Genomic DNA, 18,714 nt, shown 5'->3' on the forward strand with positions numbered 1-18,714 from the left:
CTACCGCCCCGAGTCTTTGTTTCATCTCAAGTTTTATATTTTCTACTCAGGATGTACATTTCTTCAGCCTGCAGTGGAACTTTCTAATGAGTTGGGCTTTGGGGGGGGGGGGAGGGCGGGGAAGGAGGTGCAGTTAAGCAGGTTATCACTGCCTTTGCATATGTTATGTAGATTTAAATTAGAGTCACGAGTGGATCCCATACAGATACAAAACATTTCCCAAGTCACAGGGCCAGCACTAGGCAGAAGTAAATAGAAACAGTAAAACTAGTATGCATAGTAAATGTGTAGGAAGCAGAACCATCAACAGTTGGTGGAAAGGAAGCAAAGGAAAGAAAAAGAGCTTTCAAAAAGCCCCCAGCTAACTTACACTTGTTAAATCAAATTATACCAGAGATCCGAATGTCAAAATAGAAGATTTAGTGCCACCATTACAATTCCTCTGTCTTAACAGCCCGCACCCCGGGCTGGGAAGGATGAGTGAAAGGGGGAAGCCCCAGAGGCGGTAAAGACAAGTTCTACGGAAAACTGTTTCTTCCTCACGCCGCCAGAGTCCAGCACCAAGCGCAGGGGCGCCCCGGACCCAGCCGGACCCTTTTGTATCCCCGCCCCTGAACAACGCACGTTCCTTCTCCTGGGACGAGCACCTTGTCCAGTTTAAGAACCGCCTGTTTACCTGATTGCTTTTCTTTTGAAAATTCAGATTCCCCTATCCCCAGACAGTCCATCCGTGTAGGTGAAAAACTATGTCAAAAACTATAATGCATTATCTCTGTCCTCCTACTTCCCATTTTTAAATTGGGAAACGCCGCCGATGGCTTTGGCAATCCTCCGGCAGCCAGGGCCAAAGGAATCCTTCGGGGCGACAGGAACGCGGCCCCGTCCGTCAAGCGCCAAAGTCCAATCACAGTGTCTTTGCCTACACATACCCCACCCTCTTAGAAAACTTCTGGTAACTTTTCTACCTTAAACCACCAAACTAATTTGAGGCCCACCAGCCTCTCACCGCCCTACAGTTCGTACAAGCCAAGAGCTGACCCTTCCGGACAGTATCAACTGGACAGCTGGCCCCGGTACCGGCCCGAAGCGGGCGAACGGAGGGAACGCCCACCCTTCCCAGCGCGGCTGTGGGGCCCCACCCGTTAGGACTCCGGTGTTCTCGCGAAAAGACGACAAGGATCTGGAGAGTTCTGGGAGGGGCGGCACCCAGGACTCTGATTGGCCCGAGGCGGCCTGGGGGGCAGGACGCAAGGAGAACCCGCTGGAAGGTTCCGGGCCAGGCGTCCCCGCCGAGCTCGGTGATTGGGTGGAGCGCGGAGAGGGGGGGTCGAGGAGGAATTACAAATGCAGAGCCGCGGGCCGCGGAGAAGCAGCGAGCCTGTGGAGAGGAGGTGCTTCTCGCGGCGTTGTCCCGGGTGCCTGAGCGCGGCTCCCACAGACCCAGTGCCTCCGCGGACGAGCCCCTGCGTTTCGGGCTTTCGGTTTCCGGCCTCGGAGAGGACCGAGCTTCTGGTCGCGGACCCCGGCCACCGTTGACCAGGCCCGAACCTCAGCGCGGCGCGAGAGAGCGGGACACCGGCATGGCGAAAAGCACGGCCATCGGCATCGACCTGGGCACCACCTACTCGTGCGTGGGGGTGTTCCAGCACGGCAAGGTGGAGATCATCGCCAACGACCAGGGCAACCGCACCACCCCCAGCTACGTGGCCTTCACCGACACCGAGCGGCTCATCGGGGATGCGGCCAAGAACCAGGTGGCGCTGAACCCGCAGAACACCGTGTTCGACGCCAAGCGGCTGATCGGCCGCAAGTTCGGCGACCCGGTGGTGCAGTCGGACATGAAGCACTGGCCTTTCCAGGTGATCAGCGACGGCGACAAGCCCAAGGTGCAGGTGAGCTACAAGGGGGAGACCAAGGCGTTCTACCCCGAGGAGATCTCGTCCATGGTGCTGACCAAGATGAAGGAGATCGCCGAGGCGTACCTGGGCTACCCGGTGACCAACGCGGTGGTCACCGTGCCGGCCTACTTCAACGACTCGCAGCGCCAGGCCACCAAGGATGCGGGGGTGATCGCGGGGCTGAACGTGCTGAGGATCATCAACGAGCCCACGGCGGCCGCCATCGCCTACGGCCTGGACCGGACGGGCAAGGGGGAGCGCAACGTGCTCATCTTCGACCTGGGCGGGGGCACCTTCGACGTGTCCATCCTGACGATCGACGACGGCATCTTCGAGGTGAAGGCCACCGCCGGGGACACCCACCTGGGAGGGGAGGACTTTGACAACAGGCTGGTGAGCCACTTCGTGGAGGAGTTCAAGAGGAAGCACAAGAAGGACATCAGCCAGAACAAGCGAGCCGTGAGGCGGCTGCGCACCGCCTGCGAGAGGGCCAAGAGGACCCTGTCGTCCAGCACGCAGGCCAGCCTGGAGATCGACTCCCTGTTCGAGGGCATCGACTTCTACACGTCCATCACCAGGGCCCGGTTCGAGGAGCTGTGCTCGGACCTGTTCCGTGGCACCCTGGAGCCGGTGGAGAAGGCCCTGCGTGACGCCAAGCTGGACAAGGCCCAGATCCACGACCTGGTCCTGGTGGGGGGCTCCACCCGCATCCCCAAGGTGCAGAAGCTGCTGCAGGACTTCTTCAACGGGCGCGACCTCAACAAGAGCATCAACCCGGACGAAGCGGTAGCCTACGGGGCGGCGGTGCAGGCAGCCATCCTGATGGGGGACAAGTCTGAGAACGTGCAGGACCTGCTGCTGCTGGACGTGGCTCCCCTGTCGCTGGGGCTGGAGACGGCCGGCGGCGTGATGACCGCCCTGATCAAGCGCAACTCCACCATCCCCACCAAGCAGACGCAGATCTTCACCACCTACTCAGACAACCAGCCCGGGGTGCTGATCCAGGTGTACGAGGGCGAGCGGGCCATGACCAAGGACAACAACCTGCTGGGGCGCTTCGACCTGAGTGGCATCCCACCGGCCCCCAGGGGCGTGCCCCAGATCGAGGTGACCTTTGACATCGACGCCAATGGCATCCTGAACGTCACGGCCATGGACAAGAGCACGGGCAAGGCCAACAAGATCACCATCACCAACGACAAGGGCCGCCTGAGCAAGGAGGAGATCGAGCGCATGGTGCAGGACGCGGAGAAGTACAAAGCCGAGGACGAGGTCCAGCGCGAGAGGGTGGCTGCCAAGAACGCCTTGGAGTCCTACGCCTTCAACATGAAGAGCGCTGTGGAGGATGAGGGGCTCAAGGGCAAGATCAGCGAGGCGGACAGGAAGAAGGTGCTGGACAAGTGCCAGGAGGTGATTTCCTGGCTGGACGCCAACACCCTAGCGGAGAAGGAGGAGTTTGAGCACAAGAGGAAGGAGCTGGAGCAGGTGTGTAACCCCATCATCAGCGGACTGTACCAGGGGGCGGGTGGCCCCGGGGCCGGTGGCTTTGGGGCCCAGGCCCCCAAGGGGGGCTCTGGGTCAGGCCCCACCATTGAGGAGGTCGATTAGACCCCCAGCGTCATTTTTTCGGTGTTTGTTTATGAGACTGAGGGGATCCTAAAACCTTACTATTGCCCTCTGTTTTTCTAATTTCTGTTTTCTAGCATTTTAGTTCAATCTAATATTACGTTGTATCCTGTATAATTTGGTCATATTTGTCATTTCTCTTGTATAATCAATGTGTTGTCTAGAATTATTAGCATTTAATGTAAGTTGGCACTGTAAGGGTGTCTTTCTTTTTTCGTGTCACATGAATCAACAGTGCCACCCTCTGTTTTAGTTTTTGGCTTTGTAAACAGCTAGAGTCATGGAATGTTTTTTGTTTTTTTTTAAACTTGTATTTTAAGGATTAAAAATTACAATAAAATGTTAATGTGTGCCTATTTTTATTTGCCCAGGGCTAATGGACTCTTGGGAAATGTATGGATTCCCCAGATTGATAATGGTCAGTACTTCGCAAGAGAGGTCCTCATATAGCCGTGATTATCATCATTGTTTGGAACTTAATTCTTGGTGGTCATTTACATCTAGTTAGAAAAGAAAAAGTCTAAGTGACCATTTCGATCGGGGTGGGGCTTGCTTTAGAGATTATTAGGGTGAGGAGCTACAGAAGGGGTTTGGGAAGAAGTTAACTGTATTGAGGGGTTTTATGGTTCCTCACTCTCTTCCACTTAATGTATGCAGAGCCCTTTAATACCCACTTGTAACCTGTGTGTCTTGCAGTGTTTCATCTAGGTTATAAATACACTTAGGGGTGAACAAAGGAGAAAAATGAGATACAGATTCACATTCTCACCTGATGATCAAGTGCAAATTATTTAGCCTCTCTGTTTTTGTTTGTTTGTTTGTTTTTCTAAATGGCTTCAATTCCAAAGTTCTAAGGTCGTTTTGCTCAGAAATGTGCTATGGACAAGTGACACCTTCAACCAAGTGACACCTTAACTCGCTGCAGTTATCCAAGTGAGAGTCTGGAGCAGGGAGATACTCAAGAGCTTGGGCTAGGCACTGTATGGGGTTCTTTGAGTTACCCTAATAATCCTCAGTAATCATTCAACCACTCTCTACATATAAGGTATTATAAAGCTTTTTTTATAGGTGAGCATATGGAGGTGGTCACCTCAACTATATCCAGGGAAAAATTAGCACAGTGATGGTTTGGGGGCCAGGGTGTTTTCCACACTGACTGAACACTAGTGTCTGGTTCTAAGTACTGTCTTTACCTCAGTTCTTTGTCCTTTTTATGGACAATCTCAAAACAATAGCAATTTAAAGTAATTGCAAATTTAATTATGAAGAAAGGAGATAAAAGCCGTACAGCATAGTGCTGGAATGATCTAGGAAACTGGCTTTTCTCCCACACAAACCCTTTTGTAGGGGGTGTTCTTCCTGTCTAGCAGTTAGGTGTCCTGAACACTTCCTCCAGCCTGAGAGAATCCCAGCCTCCTTCCTACCAAAAACATCCTTGAAATGCCTACTCTAAAATCAAACAAATTAAAGTTCTATATTATATCTTTCAATAAATGCTTCACTCTGGGAAAAACATTTTAGGACTGACAAAATATAGGAAGCCCTCCTTGAAAGCTTGTAAAGGAAAAGGAGTAAAGAGTTCCTTTGGTTCCTGGGCCAATTCTCAAAGGCCTGCTTTACTCACAAGGTAGGTCAACTACAATGCAGCCTAAGACCATAGCATATACTAAGTATAGTAGAGGGAATAAATCCTTTGGCTTCAAGCCATGATTCTTCAACCCAGTGATATATTAAAATCATTTGGGAAGGCTAAAAAAAAAAATACAGATGCCAGGCCAATTCAGAATCTGAGTAGGCTAAGGCATTGTATAGAGTTCAAGCTGCCTAACTGGTGCTAATAAGCAGCCAAAGTTGAGAAAACACTGCACCAGAAGCTATTCCTGATTATACATTTAGAGGGATAGGGGCATGTCAGATCGAAGCAGGAAGGTGTCAGTGCTTCCAGGAGAAGCAGCTGAGTGGGCTTCTTGCTGAGTGGGAGCCTGAGGCTTCAAGTCCTTAAAGTATTGATCCACTGGCAGCAGCAGCAACAGTGATAGAGGTCAGGGAAATCTCTAGTAAAAACATCTCCAGCAATAGTGTGTAACGGGGCAAAAAAGAATTCCTGAGGCTGGGCCAATTAAGTTCATACTCCCTCATTAGGGAAGTGGTTCATTAGGAAGCAACATCAGAATATAAGTCGTCGCCTAATTGTACATATACACATCTTAAAATTTCAAGGAAAATCACTGCAACTTCAGCCATAGGTGGAAGTCGACCCCTGGGAGCTGAGAAATGTATCAAATAAGTGAATACCACAGGATTCTTGGAAGAGATTTTTTTGATGAAGGGCTGAAATCTTGGGGTAAGGGAGAGCAGATGGAAAGATAATTGCAGAAGAAAATAAAAGGATACATTTCCTGCACTCACTATGGCCTTCCAAATTTTACTGTATGCTCACTGTGCCTAAATTATGTGACTCAAAAAGGATACTGATTTTGTATGATTTGGAACTCCCAAATCACCATTGTATGTGGCATTTATGCAAAAGACCCCAACACACATTACCAAAAAAATCTGCATTTATAAATGAGGAGGTATAGAAAGGTCCAGGTAGGTGGGACTCGGGATAATATATGAGTTGATGGATTAAGGGCCAAAAGCAGATGACTAAGGAAGATTTATGAGAGAGTGAAGATTAGTGAAGGGAGGATAGGGCCTGGCGGTTGCCACCCCACCCCAATTGGTTTGCTTCTAACCTACCTTACATAGGGTGCTACTCAGAGCACCCTGAATGAGTCCATTGTTTTTGGCCAACTTCCATGCCTTGCAATTGCTCATGAAAAGGATATGAAGGAGGGAATGGGGAGTTGTTTCATAGGTACAGAGTTTCAGTTTGCAAGACGAAAAAGTTCTGGAGATCTGTTACACAACGTGAATATATGTAACACTACTTAAGTGTACACTTTTAAAAAGTTAGAATGGTTTTTAAAGACTTATCAAATTGTGTATTTAAATATGTGCAGTTTATTGTAGTCAATTATACCTTAACAAAGTTGAAGGAGAAAAAAAGAGACATGCAACTTAATATGCCTGACAGGTCTGCAGGCTTCAGTGGGGCTACGAATTCAGATTTCGCTGGTGACAGTCCCTGAGAGTGACCCGGATCCCAAGATGGGACGCGTTAAGGATGAGGGAGGAGGCTCTGAGTGATTAACGGATCCAAAGGGGACCCGGCTGTGACCGGCCCCTAGGAAGAGCGCTCAGGTGCGCGTACGTCCGGCCGGCACTGGGGACTTTTTCCCGCCTGGCCAGTTAGGTCACCTGTTTTTTGTTTTTCAAAATTGAAAAAAAAATCTCCGAATATTTGCCCACAAGTGTGTGAAGCATTCACTGATGGCCTCTCTTTCCCTTTGTTTTGTTCTTGTTTGGACGAATGATGGGGGGGGGGGGGGGGAGAATGTCGCGGGTCGAATCAGGCATCTAAGAAGACAACTATGGCCGTCAGGCCCCCGACCTCACGCCACCATAAATAGCCTGGCCCCGCCATTATAGTTCTCTTTTGGCGACGGACTATTGGAAGTGGGCATGTGTGTACTGTGTCTGTCGGGAGCAATGCAGTCTACGCTTAAAAGAAGGGATAGTGGAGGTTCCCTGCGCTCCTGCCATCTTTGCACGGCAGGTACCGCGGGGCCTTGCTAGGTGAGGGGACCGCAGTCTCGGATTGAGGTGGATGAACTACCGTTACAATCGAGTGGTGTCTCACTGACGCCGCTGCTTAGAAATGACCCAGCCTTGGACGGGGCGGGGGGAGCTCATCTGGAGTCGCCCCGGCCTCTGTTGACTATTGGTTTCTTTACAGGGCCCTGATTCTCGCAAGCGGGTCTACAGCGCCACGAGGGTGAGTGGGTTGTGCGGGATGGGAGTTGTTGGCAGTCGCCCTGGGGATGGATTGGGGTGATGATGACTACAGGTGACTCTGAGTGTCTCGCTGACGCCATCACCGCAGCGCGCTGACCACCTTCTTCCCGAGGCTGGGATCCTGAGTACCTGGGCTCTGGGAGAAGTGGATGGCCACGATTTCTTACTAATCATTTGTTCCTGTTCATTTCTTCATTAGGGATATAAGAGGTTCAGCGATGTGTTATCCTCGAATAAAGGTGAGTGTTAGGTGGGAGTGCACTAAGTGTCTTTCACCGACCATTTTGTTGCCCAAGCTCTCCTACTTTTTAATGAACACATATAACTGCAAATATTTCACGTAGTGGTTTTCTAAGGGCTACCTTTTGGTTTACATTTTTCTAGTGAAGATTACTTTTTGAAGAATCTGGTAACAATATTTTTGTGTAAACCTCGTTAAACCTGCTTTCTCCACTCATTTTCCTATTGTCAACTTCCCTACATGCTGAGTCTCTCTGATAGAGCTATTTTATGCAGTTCTAAATTTATTTTCTAGGTCTTGCCTCTCCCAAGCTCTACCCATCCTTGTGTCTGAATGTATTAGATCCCTTCCCAGGATGGCTTCTCTTGATCCAGGTCTCCCTAAATTGGGAATGATGATTTCTCAGACTAGAGTCTCTGACACTGGTCCTGATGTCAAAAATTAAGTTCTGACTCATTTTGGGAGAACTGGATGCTTAGATCTCTTGAGAAGGGCCAGTGGAAGGGCTGTGCCTCTGCTCGTCCTTCTCATTGGTTGTCCTGTTTTCATTCCAGCATGAGCTCTGGAAGCCCAGCCAGCAGGGATTTGCCACCAAAGTAGTGCTGAGAGCCTGAGGTTACACTCCTCTTGGAGCAGTGCTGCTGAGATGGCTAGGGTGCCTAGGTAATGGTTCCTGCCACTTCGGGCTATGAAAAGAAGAGCCACGGTCCTTAATCTCTGGCTACTGTGGTGAGTCTGCCAATTTTTCTAACACCCCAAGAGTGGTTGTGATTACCTGGTTGGACTAGAGTCTGAGTATTTCTCTGAGAATCTTTGAAACCACCTGATGCACCCATTGCCCCCCTTTAATCCTAGGTGGCAACTCCCCTGCCTATCCAGCTTCATGTTTTAATGACCGTTGCCTGCGTGGTTCTAAAACATGTTCCTTTTATGAAATTTCAGGGTTTTGCTGACAAAAAGGATGCCCTCTTTACCTGGTGTTGGGAACTTACATCTTTCCTGCATTGACCTGTGTGAGCAGCTGTCAGTTTATTGGAGGAAAAAACAGAAATTTGGGGCGTTTAAATATCAATTAGCTTTCATTTCTTTGTCTTAAAACAAGTATTTGGTTTTATCAGAAGGATTCTAATAAAGTATTTCAAAGCAAACAAAGTAGATTCTTTGGTCTCAATGAAAACAAGATGATTCAGAAAAATTTAGGGATGGGGGAAGGGGTTATCACTTTGTGAGGGGTGTAAATGTCTATTACATTGTTTTGTACACCTGAAATTAATAAATAAAAACATTTAGGGAAGTAAAAGGTAGTAACCACTAGTAAAGGTGCATTACAGTTGGTATCTAGCTGTACTACTATACAGGTATGTGCAAGAAACTAAGATTGTACCATGTATGGACACTGCTGTTAAGGATTTCTAGATCGACTACCATAGCATCCTGTTGTACTAGAAGTTATTAGCAAGGTATTTGGGATTTTTTTTTTTTAAACTTTGTGTTTTTCCAGGACCCATCAGCTCCCAAGTCAAGTAGTTTCTATCTAGTTGTGGAGGGCCCAGCTCACAGTGGCCCATATGGGGATTGAACTGGCAACCTTGTTAAGAGGACCACCCTCTAACCAACTGAGCTAGCCATCTGCCCCCCACATTTAGGACTTAAGATAATGTTGACACGCACCAAATTTGACCTTTAAAAAAAAAAATTTTATTGGGGAACTGTACTTCCAGGACTTTTCCAAATGAAGTTCTTTTGATCTTAGTTGTGGAGGGCGCAGCTCAGCTCCAGGTCCGGTTTCGGTTGTTAGTTGCAGGGGGCGCAGCCCATCCCTTGTGGGAGTCAAACTGGGAACCTTGTGGTTGAGAGCCTGCGCTCCAACCAATAGCCATCTGGCTACCCAGGAGCTGAGCAGCAGCTCGCCTGGCCCATGAGGGAACTGAACCGGCAGTCTGGTTGCCCAGAGCACACGCTCTGACCAACTGAGCCACCCGTCCGTCCTAATTTGCTTTTTTTGGCAAATTAATGAAGACAGGTTGTCCATATACATTTTAAAAGAATACTGGTGGTTGTAGGGATGGGGAAGTTTACTGGGTACAAAGTTTCAGTTTTACCAGAGGTGGATGGTGTGGTGAAGGGTGGCCACTTAAGGTGGTATTTTATCACTAGTTTAAGTATCGACTCATCTTGTAAAAATTGGATCTCTTTTCTTACTCATTTCCAGCTTGATCACCACTGAAACAGATCAGAGATTCCCTTTATTTTCCTTAATCACATTTGCTTTTTTGAAATTGCCCTGTAACTCCTTGGGGGCAGGGTACCTGCTCCCATTTGCTATTCTCTGATCAGGGATTCCCTGAGTTTCAGTCCTTGGCCCAAAACTTTAGGATTAGCCCTGTTCAAAAGGAACGTGTTCTCTAATAAAACAAGGTGGATTAAAAGAGGTAGTATTTTTTTTTTTTAATTATTAAAACCCTTCACTTGGTTCCCTGTTTTTAGGGCAAGGACCAAACCAGTCTGTTAACCTCTCTGTTAAGGTTACTTTTGGACTGGGATGGGATTGGGAGGAGAATTGGACATTTTGCTGCATGGATTTCTGAATTGTTACCACTAAGTGTTTCTGCTGGACAGCCCCAAACTCTGGTTCTCAGGCATCATTCTACATCATGATCTTGGTAAGCTTTTTACATGCTTAGTTGGGTCCTTAAGAATCAACTTTGCAAAGTAGATGTATCTACCCCACTACAGGCAAGGAATAGAAAGCTCAGGGATATTAAAATAATTTCCTAAAACTCAGAGACAACGAAGTAATTAGGATTCAAATTCCTTTGTCTCCAGCTTTAGAACACCAGTAACTGAAGTGAACCTGCCTTGGGTTCAATTTCCCTTTTTCTCTCTCCAACTTGGAGGAAACCACCCAGCTGAATTGTGGCTTTATCATCCTGACTATAGTTTTACTCTGCATTCAACAATCTATTGTTTGGTTTTGTATCTTTTTGAATTTCATAAGTACGGATTTATGTGATTCTGCAACTTGCTTTTTTTTTGTTGTATTTTTCTGCAGTTATTTTAGATTCTACCCTTCTATACACATTTCTGTCCAATTTCTTGAATTAAAACTTTAGGTTGGTGTCTGGGTAATGTATACAAGTACTTTTTAAGTGCATTTTTCTAGAGTGACTGGTGCATAGGAAGTGTAGGGGACTGGTTAAGATTATGGAGGTAAACAACACAGTTTAACTTTGGCTGAGTTAACTTACCTACTTTATCACAATATCCTCATTTGTAAATGGATGAGTGCCACCCTTACAGAGTTAGATTTAAATATATGTAAATGTACTTAAAAACTATTTAGGTTTTAGCTGCAATCATTTCAAATAGCTAAGGCATTCATTTGCAGAGTTTATGCAGCCTAGTCAGTACATCACCCACCCTTATTTGTATAGTCTCCCCCTTGGGTGTTGGGACCCTCTTTCCTGTGCCATCCCCAGGTTGGGTGTAAGATCGAGCTACAGCCATGGTGAAGATTGTCAGTGAACTTTTCTTTATTCCAGGCTTGGAAAAATCACTTACCAATCTGCGTCCTTTAGCCCCATGGCCTTTCCTCACAGGGTTGACTGATTAATAAGGCCTCGACCCCAAAACAGTGATCTTTTCCTCGCCCCACCAGGCTCTCGGAGTGGAGTAACTTCAGAAGTAACGAGTCTTCCCTCCCAATCCACCGGGCGGATCGCCCCATATCTCTTAGCAGAGACTGGCCTGCTATCAGCCACCTCGGACAGTCTCCCAGGATCTGGCTGTGGCCTGTCTCCCCAGGCCTCCTCCCGGGAATACTCAACAACTAGCTGCTGCTAGACCCTCCAGACACCCCTCCACCCTGCCAGTTGCTCAGGCCAGAACCCTTAGAATCTGCTTGACTCCTGTTCTCACATACTCCGTATATCTAATTTATGAGGAAATCATGCTGGCTGGCACTACCTTAAAAACCAAAATCGGACTGCATCTCACCTCCACTGAACTCCATTCTGGTGGGAGCCACCATCGGTTCACCTACATGACTGCAACAGCCTAACTGGACTGGCTTCCACCCTTGCCCCGTTACAGTCTTCCAATTCATGACTTGGGCTTTGTCCCTCCCCTCCGTAAAATCCTGCAGTGGCTCCCGTTCTACTCAGTGAAAGCCGGTCTTTACAGAGACCATGGCCTCCCAGTCTAGCTGTTGTCTCTGACCTCATCTCCTTTCCATTCAGTTCCAGCCATGAGGCATAAAGCCGGGGGCTGGTAGTCACTATCCTGTATGTTCAGGGAGTAGTTTGCCTGATGGCTGGGGTCTGCCAAGTGCCGTGGCCTGTGGGGTAGATCCAAACTTGTGCCAACAGAGCTTGCAAATGAATTTACTTAGGTTATGAGGAAATCCTAGAGGCGAGAAATAAGCTTACAAACTGTTTTGGACATTGCTTGTGGGAATGTGATTATATAATCCCTTTGGAAAACAGTTTGGCAGTATCTTCAAGATGATGAGGCACCGTCTCTAACCCAGCATTTCCACTTCTGGTAACACACCCTGAACAAACTCAAGCGTGAATAGGACTAATGTACACAAAAGTCCTCAGCAGTATTTGTAACGGGACAAAAGGAAACAACCCAAATGTTCTCCAACAAGAAAATGGGTAAGTTGTGGTATATTCATAAAATGTAATACCGTAGAGCAGTTGTGTGTTAGGTACAGTATGACTAACACACCAGCATGGATTACTCTCTCAATGTAAATAAAAAGGCAAGTCACAGAAGAATACATACATAGTATAGTGTTTAAACACCTTTACAGCTGAACAATGTATTGTTTGGAGTTAAGTATAATATAGTAAAGCAGAAAGAAATGCATAGCATTGCTAAATGCTAACTTCAATAAAATAGTTATCTGGGCTGTGACGGGGTGGGGAGGGAGAGTGATGCAGTCCGGAGGTATACATGGGGGCCCCATGGGAGCTCACGGTATAATTTTTTCATCATTTCTGTGTGTCTTAACTGTTTCTTAAAAACATGGCTGGGGACCTGTGAATCCCTAAAGGCTGAGCAAAGGCCAATGGTAAGTCACCCCACAGGGATACTGTCACATGGGAGCTCATGAGACAACTGCTCCCACGATGAGCCAGAATCAAAAACACAGGGCCATCCATCCCCACGGGAACAAGTCAGCAGGCACAGTAACAGTTGATTACAGCTAAGAAACTCGTAACAGCGCTCTTGGAGGCTGAAAATATTCAGAAATCAAAGAAAGAATTTAATCTGTTGTGCAGGAACAGGGCATCATAAAGAAAGAGCAGGCAGATTTGAAAAAAAACACGTAGAAATTCTAGAATTGGAATAAACAAATACATAAGAAGCACAAAAAACAGGTTAAATAACAGACCAGCTGAATAGAGAATTAGTGAATTGGAAGAAGAAATCCATAATGTGGAGTAGAGAAAACATGAGTAATGAAAAGGACGTTAAAAGAAGGGTGGAATCCAATATATGGTGATGGAAAGAGAACTGACTCTGACTGGTGAACACACATGTGAGATATAGATGCTGTATTACAGAACTGTGCAACTGAAATCTATGTAACTTTACTAACAATTGTCACCCCAATAAACTTAAAAAAAAAAGTGGAAAAAAAGGGTGGGATGGATGCTCCAACTTTTGGCAGTGCTTGTGCAGAACAGCCCTCACCTCACTGGTCTATTACAACGTGAGAACAGCTACAGGCGCCATCTTTACCTCTGTCCAGTGGCATCTGGGGCACCTGGCTTTGAGCAGCTCGGGCCATCTGTTAGTTTGTTTATGTACTTCTTCGTCCATTAACATCCTGCTTTACTGGGATTTTTTTTTTTTAATGTTTTTTTTTCTCCCTTCTTCTGCCTCCACCCCCTTCCACACTCCATTTCAAGCCGTTGTTTCTCAGTCTAGTTGTGTAGGACACAGCTCCCTGGCCCATGCTGGTATTATGAGCTTTGTGCTCCCCCGGACTAAGGCAGTCAGACAGCAGCTCACCGCAGCTCACACTGGCTGCCGGCCGCTCACGCTGGCTGTGGACCACTCACGCTGACCACCAGCCGCTCATGGCAGCACACAGCAACCCACGGCAGCACACAGCAGCCCATGCCGACCTTAGGCTGCTCATGCCACCTCAGCTGCTCACAGCTGCCCAGCTCCAGGGAGAGCCATTGTTCACAATCTTAGCTATAGAGGGCGCAGCTCACTGGCCCATGTGGGAATCGAACCCGCGACCTCAGCGTTAGGAGCATGGCGCTCCGACAACTGGGCCGGCCCCAGGATTGTGTTTTGATTGTTGTATTATTTTCCCAGATAATCAGGAAACATTCTAAGGGTTAAAGTACCTGCTGACTCTTAAGATGTTGAATTATATTGCCCCAGTCAGGTGAACCTCAGGTGGAAATAGGTCACATTCTAGGCTGACTATTGCATGTCATTAAACCATTAACATTTTAAGAATGTAGTGCAGATAGAAATGTCAGCCAATTATTTCCAGTAATATGCTGATGTCAGGTAATAAACAGAGGGGGAGCTGTCTGTCTCTAAAGGGCCTTGTGACAAAGGCAGGTACTACCCTGAATCCGGGAGCCTCCCTTTCCTAGCAGCACAAGGGAGTGGCTGTTGTACACACTGGATTGATTTCTCCTGAAGGACGCTGAGCAACTGCTATAAAAAATTACTTTAAACTTTTTATTATGAAACATTTAAAATAGTAGGAAGAATAGTATAAAGAACACCCATAAACCCACTACCTAAATCCAAGAGTTGTCAACATTTTTCCATATTTGAAACTGGCAAAAAAGTATATATTAAATTGTGTGTGTGTGTTTATATGTGTGTGTGTATGTTATATATACAGTTGGCCCTTGAACACACTAATATGGGTTTGAATGTCATGGGTCCCCATATATGTGGATTATTTTTTCAGTAAATATTGTAAGTGGGGCTGGCCCGGTGGCTCAGGTGGTTGGGGCACCGAGAGGTCGCTGGTTCGATTCCCACATGGGCCAGTGAGCTGCGCCCTCTATAGCTAAGATTGTGAACAATGGCTCTCCCTGGAGCTGGGCAGCTGTGAGCAGCTGAGGTCAGCATGAGCTGCTGTGTGCTGTCATGAGTGGCCGGCAGCCATCATGAGCAGCCGGCTGGCCAGAGCTGCCGTGAGCTGCCATGAGAGGCCAACTGGCAAACTGGCAACTGACTGCCTCAGCGGGGGGGGAAGCACAAGGCTCATAACACCAGCATGGGCCAGGGAGCTGGGTCCTACACAACTAGACTGAGGAACAAGGCTTGAACTGGAGTGGGGGGATGGGCGGAAGAAGGGGAGGAACCCTCAAAAATATTGTAAATGTATTTTCTCTTATGATTTTCGTAGTAATGTTTTCTCTAGTGTACTTTAGTGTAAGAATACACCATATAATACATATAGCATACAAAATGTATTCATCAACTGCTCATGTTATTGGTAAGGCTTCTGGTCAACAATAAGCTATTAGTAGTTAAGTTTTTGTGGAGTCAGAAGTTATATGTGGATTTTCAACTGTATGGGAGTTGGCACCCCTAATCCTGTGTTATTCAAGACACAAATATATATATATACTATTTAGCAGACTCATTTCAAAGTGAGTTATAGAGATGAGGACGTTTTATCCCTAAATACTTTAGCGCGCACATCCACAATATAAGGACATTCACCTACATACCCACAGCACTATCATCATACCTGAGAAAATTCATAATTCCTAATAGTACTTAATATGTAATCAATATTCAACAGTTACGGTAGTTGTTCTTTTAAAGAGCCAGTATCCAGTCAAGGGTCAGCACTTTATTTTCCTGTTAGTTACATCTTGTTAGTCTTAGGAGTCAAGGACCACCCTCTTCTATTATTTCTGTGACATTGGTCTTTTGAAGAGACTAGGCCAGTTGTCCTGTAGAATGTTCCACATGTTGGATTCATCTAACTGTGCTCTCTTCTTTTTTTTTAAAGATTTTATTGGGGAAGGGGAACAGGATTTTATTGGGGAACAGTGTGTACTTCCAGGACTTTTTTTTCCAAGTCAAGTTGTTGTCCTTTCAGTCTTAGTTGTGGAGGGCGCAGCTCAGCTCCAGGTCCAGTTGCCATTGCTAGTTGCAGGGGGCACAGCCCACCATCCCTTGCGGGAGTCGAACTGGCAACCTTGTGGTTGAGAGGGCACGCTCCAACCAACTGAGCCATCCGGGAGCTCAGTGGCAGCTCAGCTCAAGGTGCCATGTTCAATCTTAGTTGCAAGGAGCACTGCCCACCATCCCTTGCGGGACTCCAGGAATTGAACTGGCAACCTTGTTGTTAAGAGCCCACTGGCCCGTGTGGGAATCGAACCGGCAGCCTTCGGAGTTAGGAGCATGGAGCTCTAACCGCCTGAGCCACCGAGCAGGCCCTGTGCTCTCTTATTTTTAACTAGCTCTTCGATCTTCTGCATTTTCTTTAAAACTGGAAGTTACACCTAAAGGCCTAATTAGATTCTGGTTACATGTGTGGGCAAGAGTACTTCGTGAATGACACTATGTATTAGTTTCCTATGGCTACTGTAACAAATTAGTACAAATTTGGTGGTTTAAAACAACAGATATTTATTCCCTCTCAGTTCTGGAGGCCAAAAGTCCAAAATAGTTTCACTGGGCCCAAGTCAAGTCCACATGGCATGTACTTACAGCACAGCGCATCATATCAGGGGTCATAATGGCTATTTGTTCCATTATTCGTGATCTCAATTTGATCACCCGGGTAAAGTGGTGATCCCCAGATCTCTTCACTGTACTTCCCCCCTCCTTGTGAATTGCAAGATAGGGGTAATTCTTTGACACCATGTGAATGAATATCCAGTTCCCCATCAACATTTAACCTAAGGATTTTAGCATGAGCTTTCCTTGGTTAAGGGAGGGAAAAGTTTTCCTCGACCCCCGTAAGGTCCCTGGCAGGTCTGAAGATTAACCTGACATAGACATTAACAGGAAAAAAGCATACAAATTTATTTCATATAAGTTTTACATGACACAGGATCCCTCATAAGGAATGGAGTTGCTTTTATGTTAGGTTGAACAAAGAGAGGCAATTGTGGAAAAGTGACTAAACTATGTGGGGAGGCTATAGGAAGATACAAATTATTTTAACAGTCTGTATAGTATTCTCTCATTCTCAGCTTCTCATCCTTGATAATAAGAATGGCTTCCTCCTGGTACAGGAAGGGCACCTTTCAAATGAGAGCTTTAGCTCCTGCTTTCAGGAAGAAAAAGGAAGGTCAGAGTGTCCTTGCCCCTGTTTCCCAGTGCTTTACCTCAAAATAATCAATATGCTAAAGCTGCATATGTTAGGGTGACATGCTTTGAATTCCTTCATCTGACTTAATTATTTAAGTTTACAAAATGATAATTTTCTAATTTGATTATTGTTTTGTACATTTATTAGCTGATATTCTTCTATAAAATAAGTAATAAGTTATCTTTCATTAACTGTTACTTTGTCTAACCTGAATTACTTGTTCTTACTGCAAAGGCAGGATAAAAGATTCATTATTTTCCTTTATTTACAGTATCGTGTGCATAAGGAGTTGGTATAAAAGTATCTTCCAATGGTGGCAAATTAATTTCACCTCTTTTTTTTTGTATACACAGGTGCAAGAAATTTCCCTGTCATCCCTCTGACCTTATCAAATGCCCTGCTGAGACCCAGACATGCCTTCCTTTGGTTTCTCCTTTTAGAAGTGTAGTCAAGGTACTGCCACTGGGGTTGGCATGACATTCTCAGTGAACTCATGTTAGTCTCTGGATGTTGCTCTCTACAGGTTCCCACCTCCAATAGCAAGGGTATCTCAATGTCACGAGGGATTCCAAATATCAGAACCAACCTTGAGAGTAGTCAAACACCACACATCTCTTAACTTGGTTAATTGACACAAACGTAGCAAAGTCAGCTGGGCTTAAGAGGCTGAAGCAAAAGCTGGTTCCATATCTCCACTTCTGCCTCCAGTCTCACCCTTTTGGTGCATGCGGGCATCATTCGCTCAGGGCATCACCATCTTTGTGGCTCTATATTTGTCAAGTCAGTGTTCTCCATTTATCTTTTTCCTTCTATTTTATGTGCTGTTAAATATATAATATATACAAAAGTGCATATAATAATTATGTACAATGTAAAGAATGCTAATAAACAAAAGGTACTCACCACTGAGCTTAAGATCTGGCACCACTAAAATTGTTGCTTGCAGATCTAGGGGTCATAGGAAATGAGATTTCTAGCCCCAGTCCCACAGGACTGTGCACTTTTGTTAGGCATTATCCAGAGACACTTTTCTTTCTTTTCTTTCCTCCATCCAGAACACAGGCCACTTCACCCACAGATGATGTGGCCCTTTGGTTCTTTATTAACAGAGAGGCGGACAGCCTGTGAGCTGTAGTTTGCTGTGGATGGCTGGGGTGCTGTACTAAATCTAATCAAAAGTTACCTCACAGGTCGATCTGATCATAGTCATGTCTCTTCTTTAGTAAAAGGTTTATTTTTGCCTAAAGCAAGCCCTGTCCATTGTATCTGTCTGTCTAGGTTAACACACCTTTGAAATGCCTCTTTTTCAGACCCCTCTGAAGCATAACCACCCTTAAGAAAGTACATAATATTGTTAACTATTTTGTAACCTAATCCCTGCTTTTTCTCCCACCTTCATGTCATCTTTTTAGTCCCCTCCTTAATTTCAAATGCATAAAAGAAACTGCAAAATTGTTATTCTTTGGAGCATTTGAGATCCTGCTTCCTGGCAATGTCATCAGTTTGGTTCAAATAAAATCTTATAAAATTTTTTTGCAGGTTTGGGCATTTCTTACTACATCAATATTGCAAATTTGATCTTTGGATATATAATGCATTAAAATATTTATGTATTTATTTATTTTTTATTTATTTATTGTAAGTATAATTTCCATTTTGTTTCCCCCAGCCCCAGAGAATAGTTCTTTGGACCTTAAGGACTTGGCTCCCTATGATGGAGGAAT

At 46.1% G+C, this 18,714-nt stretch overlaps 1 protein-coding gene, 1 long non-coding RNA gene and 3 other non-coding genes across 7 annotated transcripts; all 5 read left to right on the forward strand.

Moving 5' to 3' along the window:
* Positions 1 to 1,254: 1,254 nt before the first annotated feature.
* HSPA1B (heat shock protein family A (Hsp70) member 1B) lies at positions 1,255 to 3,870 on the forward strand. The gene has a single exon (XM_074332713.1). It carries the CDS (start codon positions 1,581 to 1,583, stop codon positions 3,504 to 3,506), a length of 1,926 nt encoding a protein of 641 aa, XP_074188814.1. The 5' UTR covers positions 1,255 to 1,580; the 3' UTR covers positions 3,507 to 3,870.
* A 3,158-nt stretch (positions 3,871 to 7,028) lies between these two features.
* Positions 7,029 to 18,674, forward strand: LOC109436747 (uncharacterized). Of its 3 annotated transcripts, none has more exons than XR_012496517.1 (7): positions 7,029 to 7,185; positions 7,366 to 7,404; positions 7,624 to 7,663; positions 8,220 to 8,394; positions 8,608 to 10,328; positions 11,208 to 12,323; positions 18,660 to 18,674. It is a non-coding gene; the product is annotated as an uncharacterized LOC109436747 (long non-coding RNA). The 3 variants fall into 3 exon arrangements; XR_002136154.2 differs by lacking the exon at positions 18,660 to 18,674 and adding an exon at positions 17,344 to 17,358; XR_002136153.2 differs by lacking the exon at positions 18,660 to 18,674 and adding an exon at positions 17,344 to 17,358 and having other exon boundaries at positions 7,035 to 7,205.
* LOC141571970 (small nucleolar RNA SNORD48) lies at positions 7,460 to 7,522 on the forward strand. Its single transcript, XR_012497004.1, has one exon. It is a non-coding gene; the product is annotated as a small nucleolar RNA SNORD48 (small nucleolar RNA).
* Positions 8,053 to 8,120, forward strand: LOC141571967 (small nucleolar RNA SNORD52). Its single transcript, XR_012497001.1, has one exon. It is a non-coding gene; the product is annotated as a small nucleolar RNA SNORD52 (small nucleolar RNA).
* On the forward strand, positions 8,422 to 8,502 carry LOC141572003 (small nucleolar RNA ZL8). The gene has a single exon (XR_012497034.1). It is a non-coding gene; the product is annotated as a small nucleolar RNA ZL8 (small nucleolar RNA).
* Positions 18,675 to 18,714: the final 40 nt, after the last annotated feature.

This window comes from Rhinolophus sinicus, linkage group LG05 (genome assembly GCF_036562045.2).
Source record: "Rhinolophus sinicus isolate RSC01 linkage group LG05, ASM3656204v1, whole genome shotgun sequence".
Taxonomy (NCBI): Eukaryota; Metazoa; Chordata; class Mammalia; order Chiroptera; family Rhinolophidae; genus Rhinolophus; species Rhinolophus sinicus.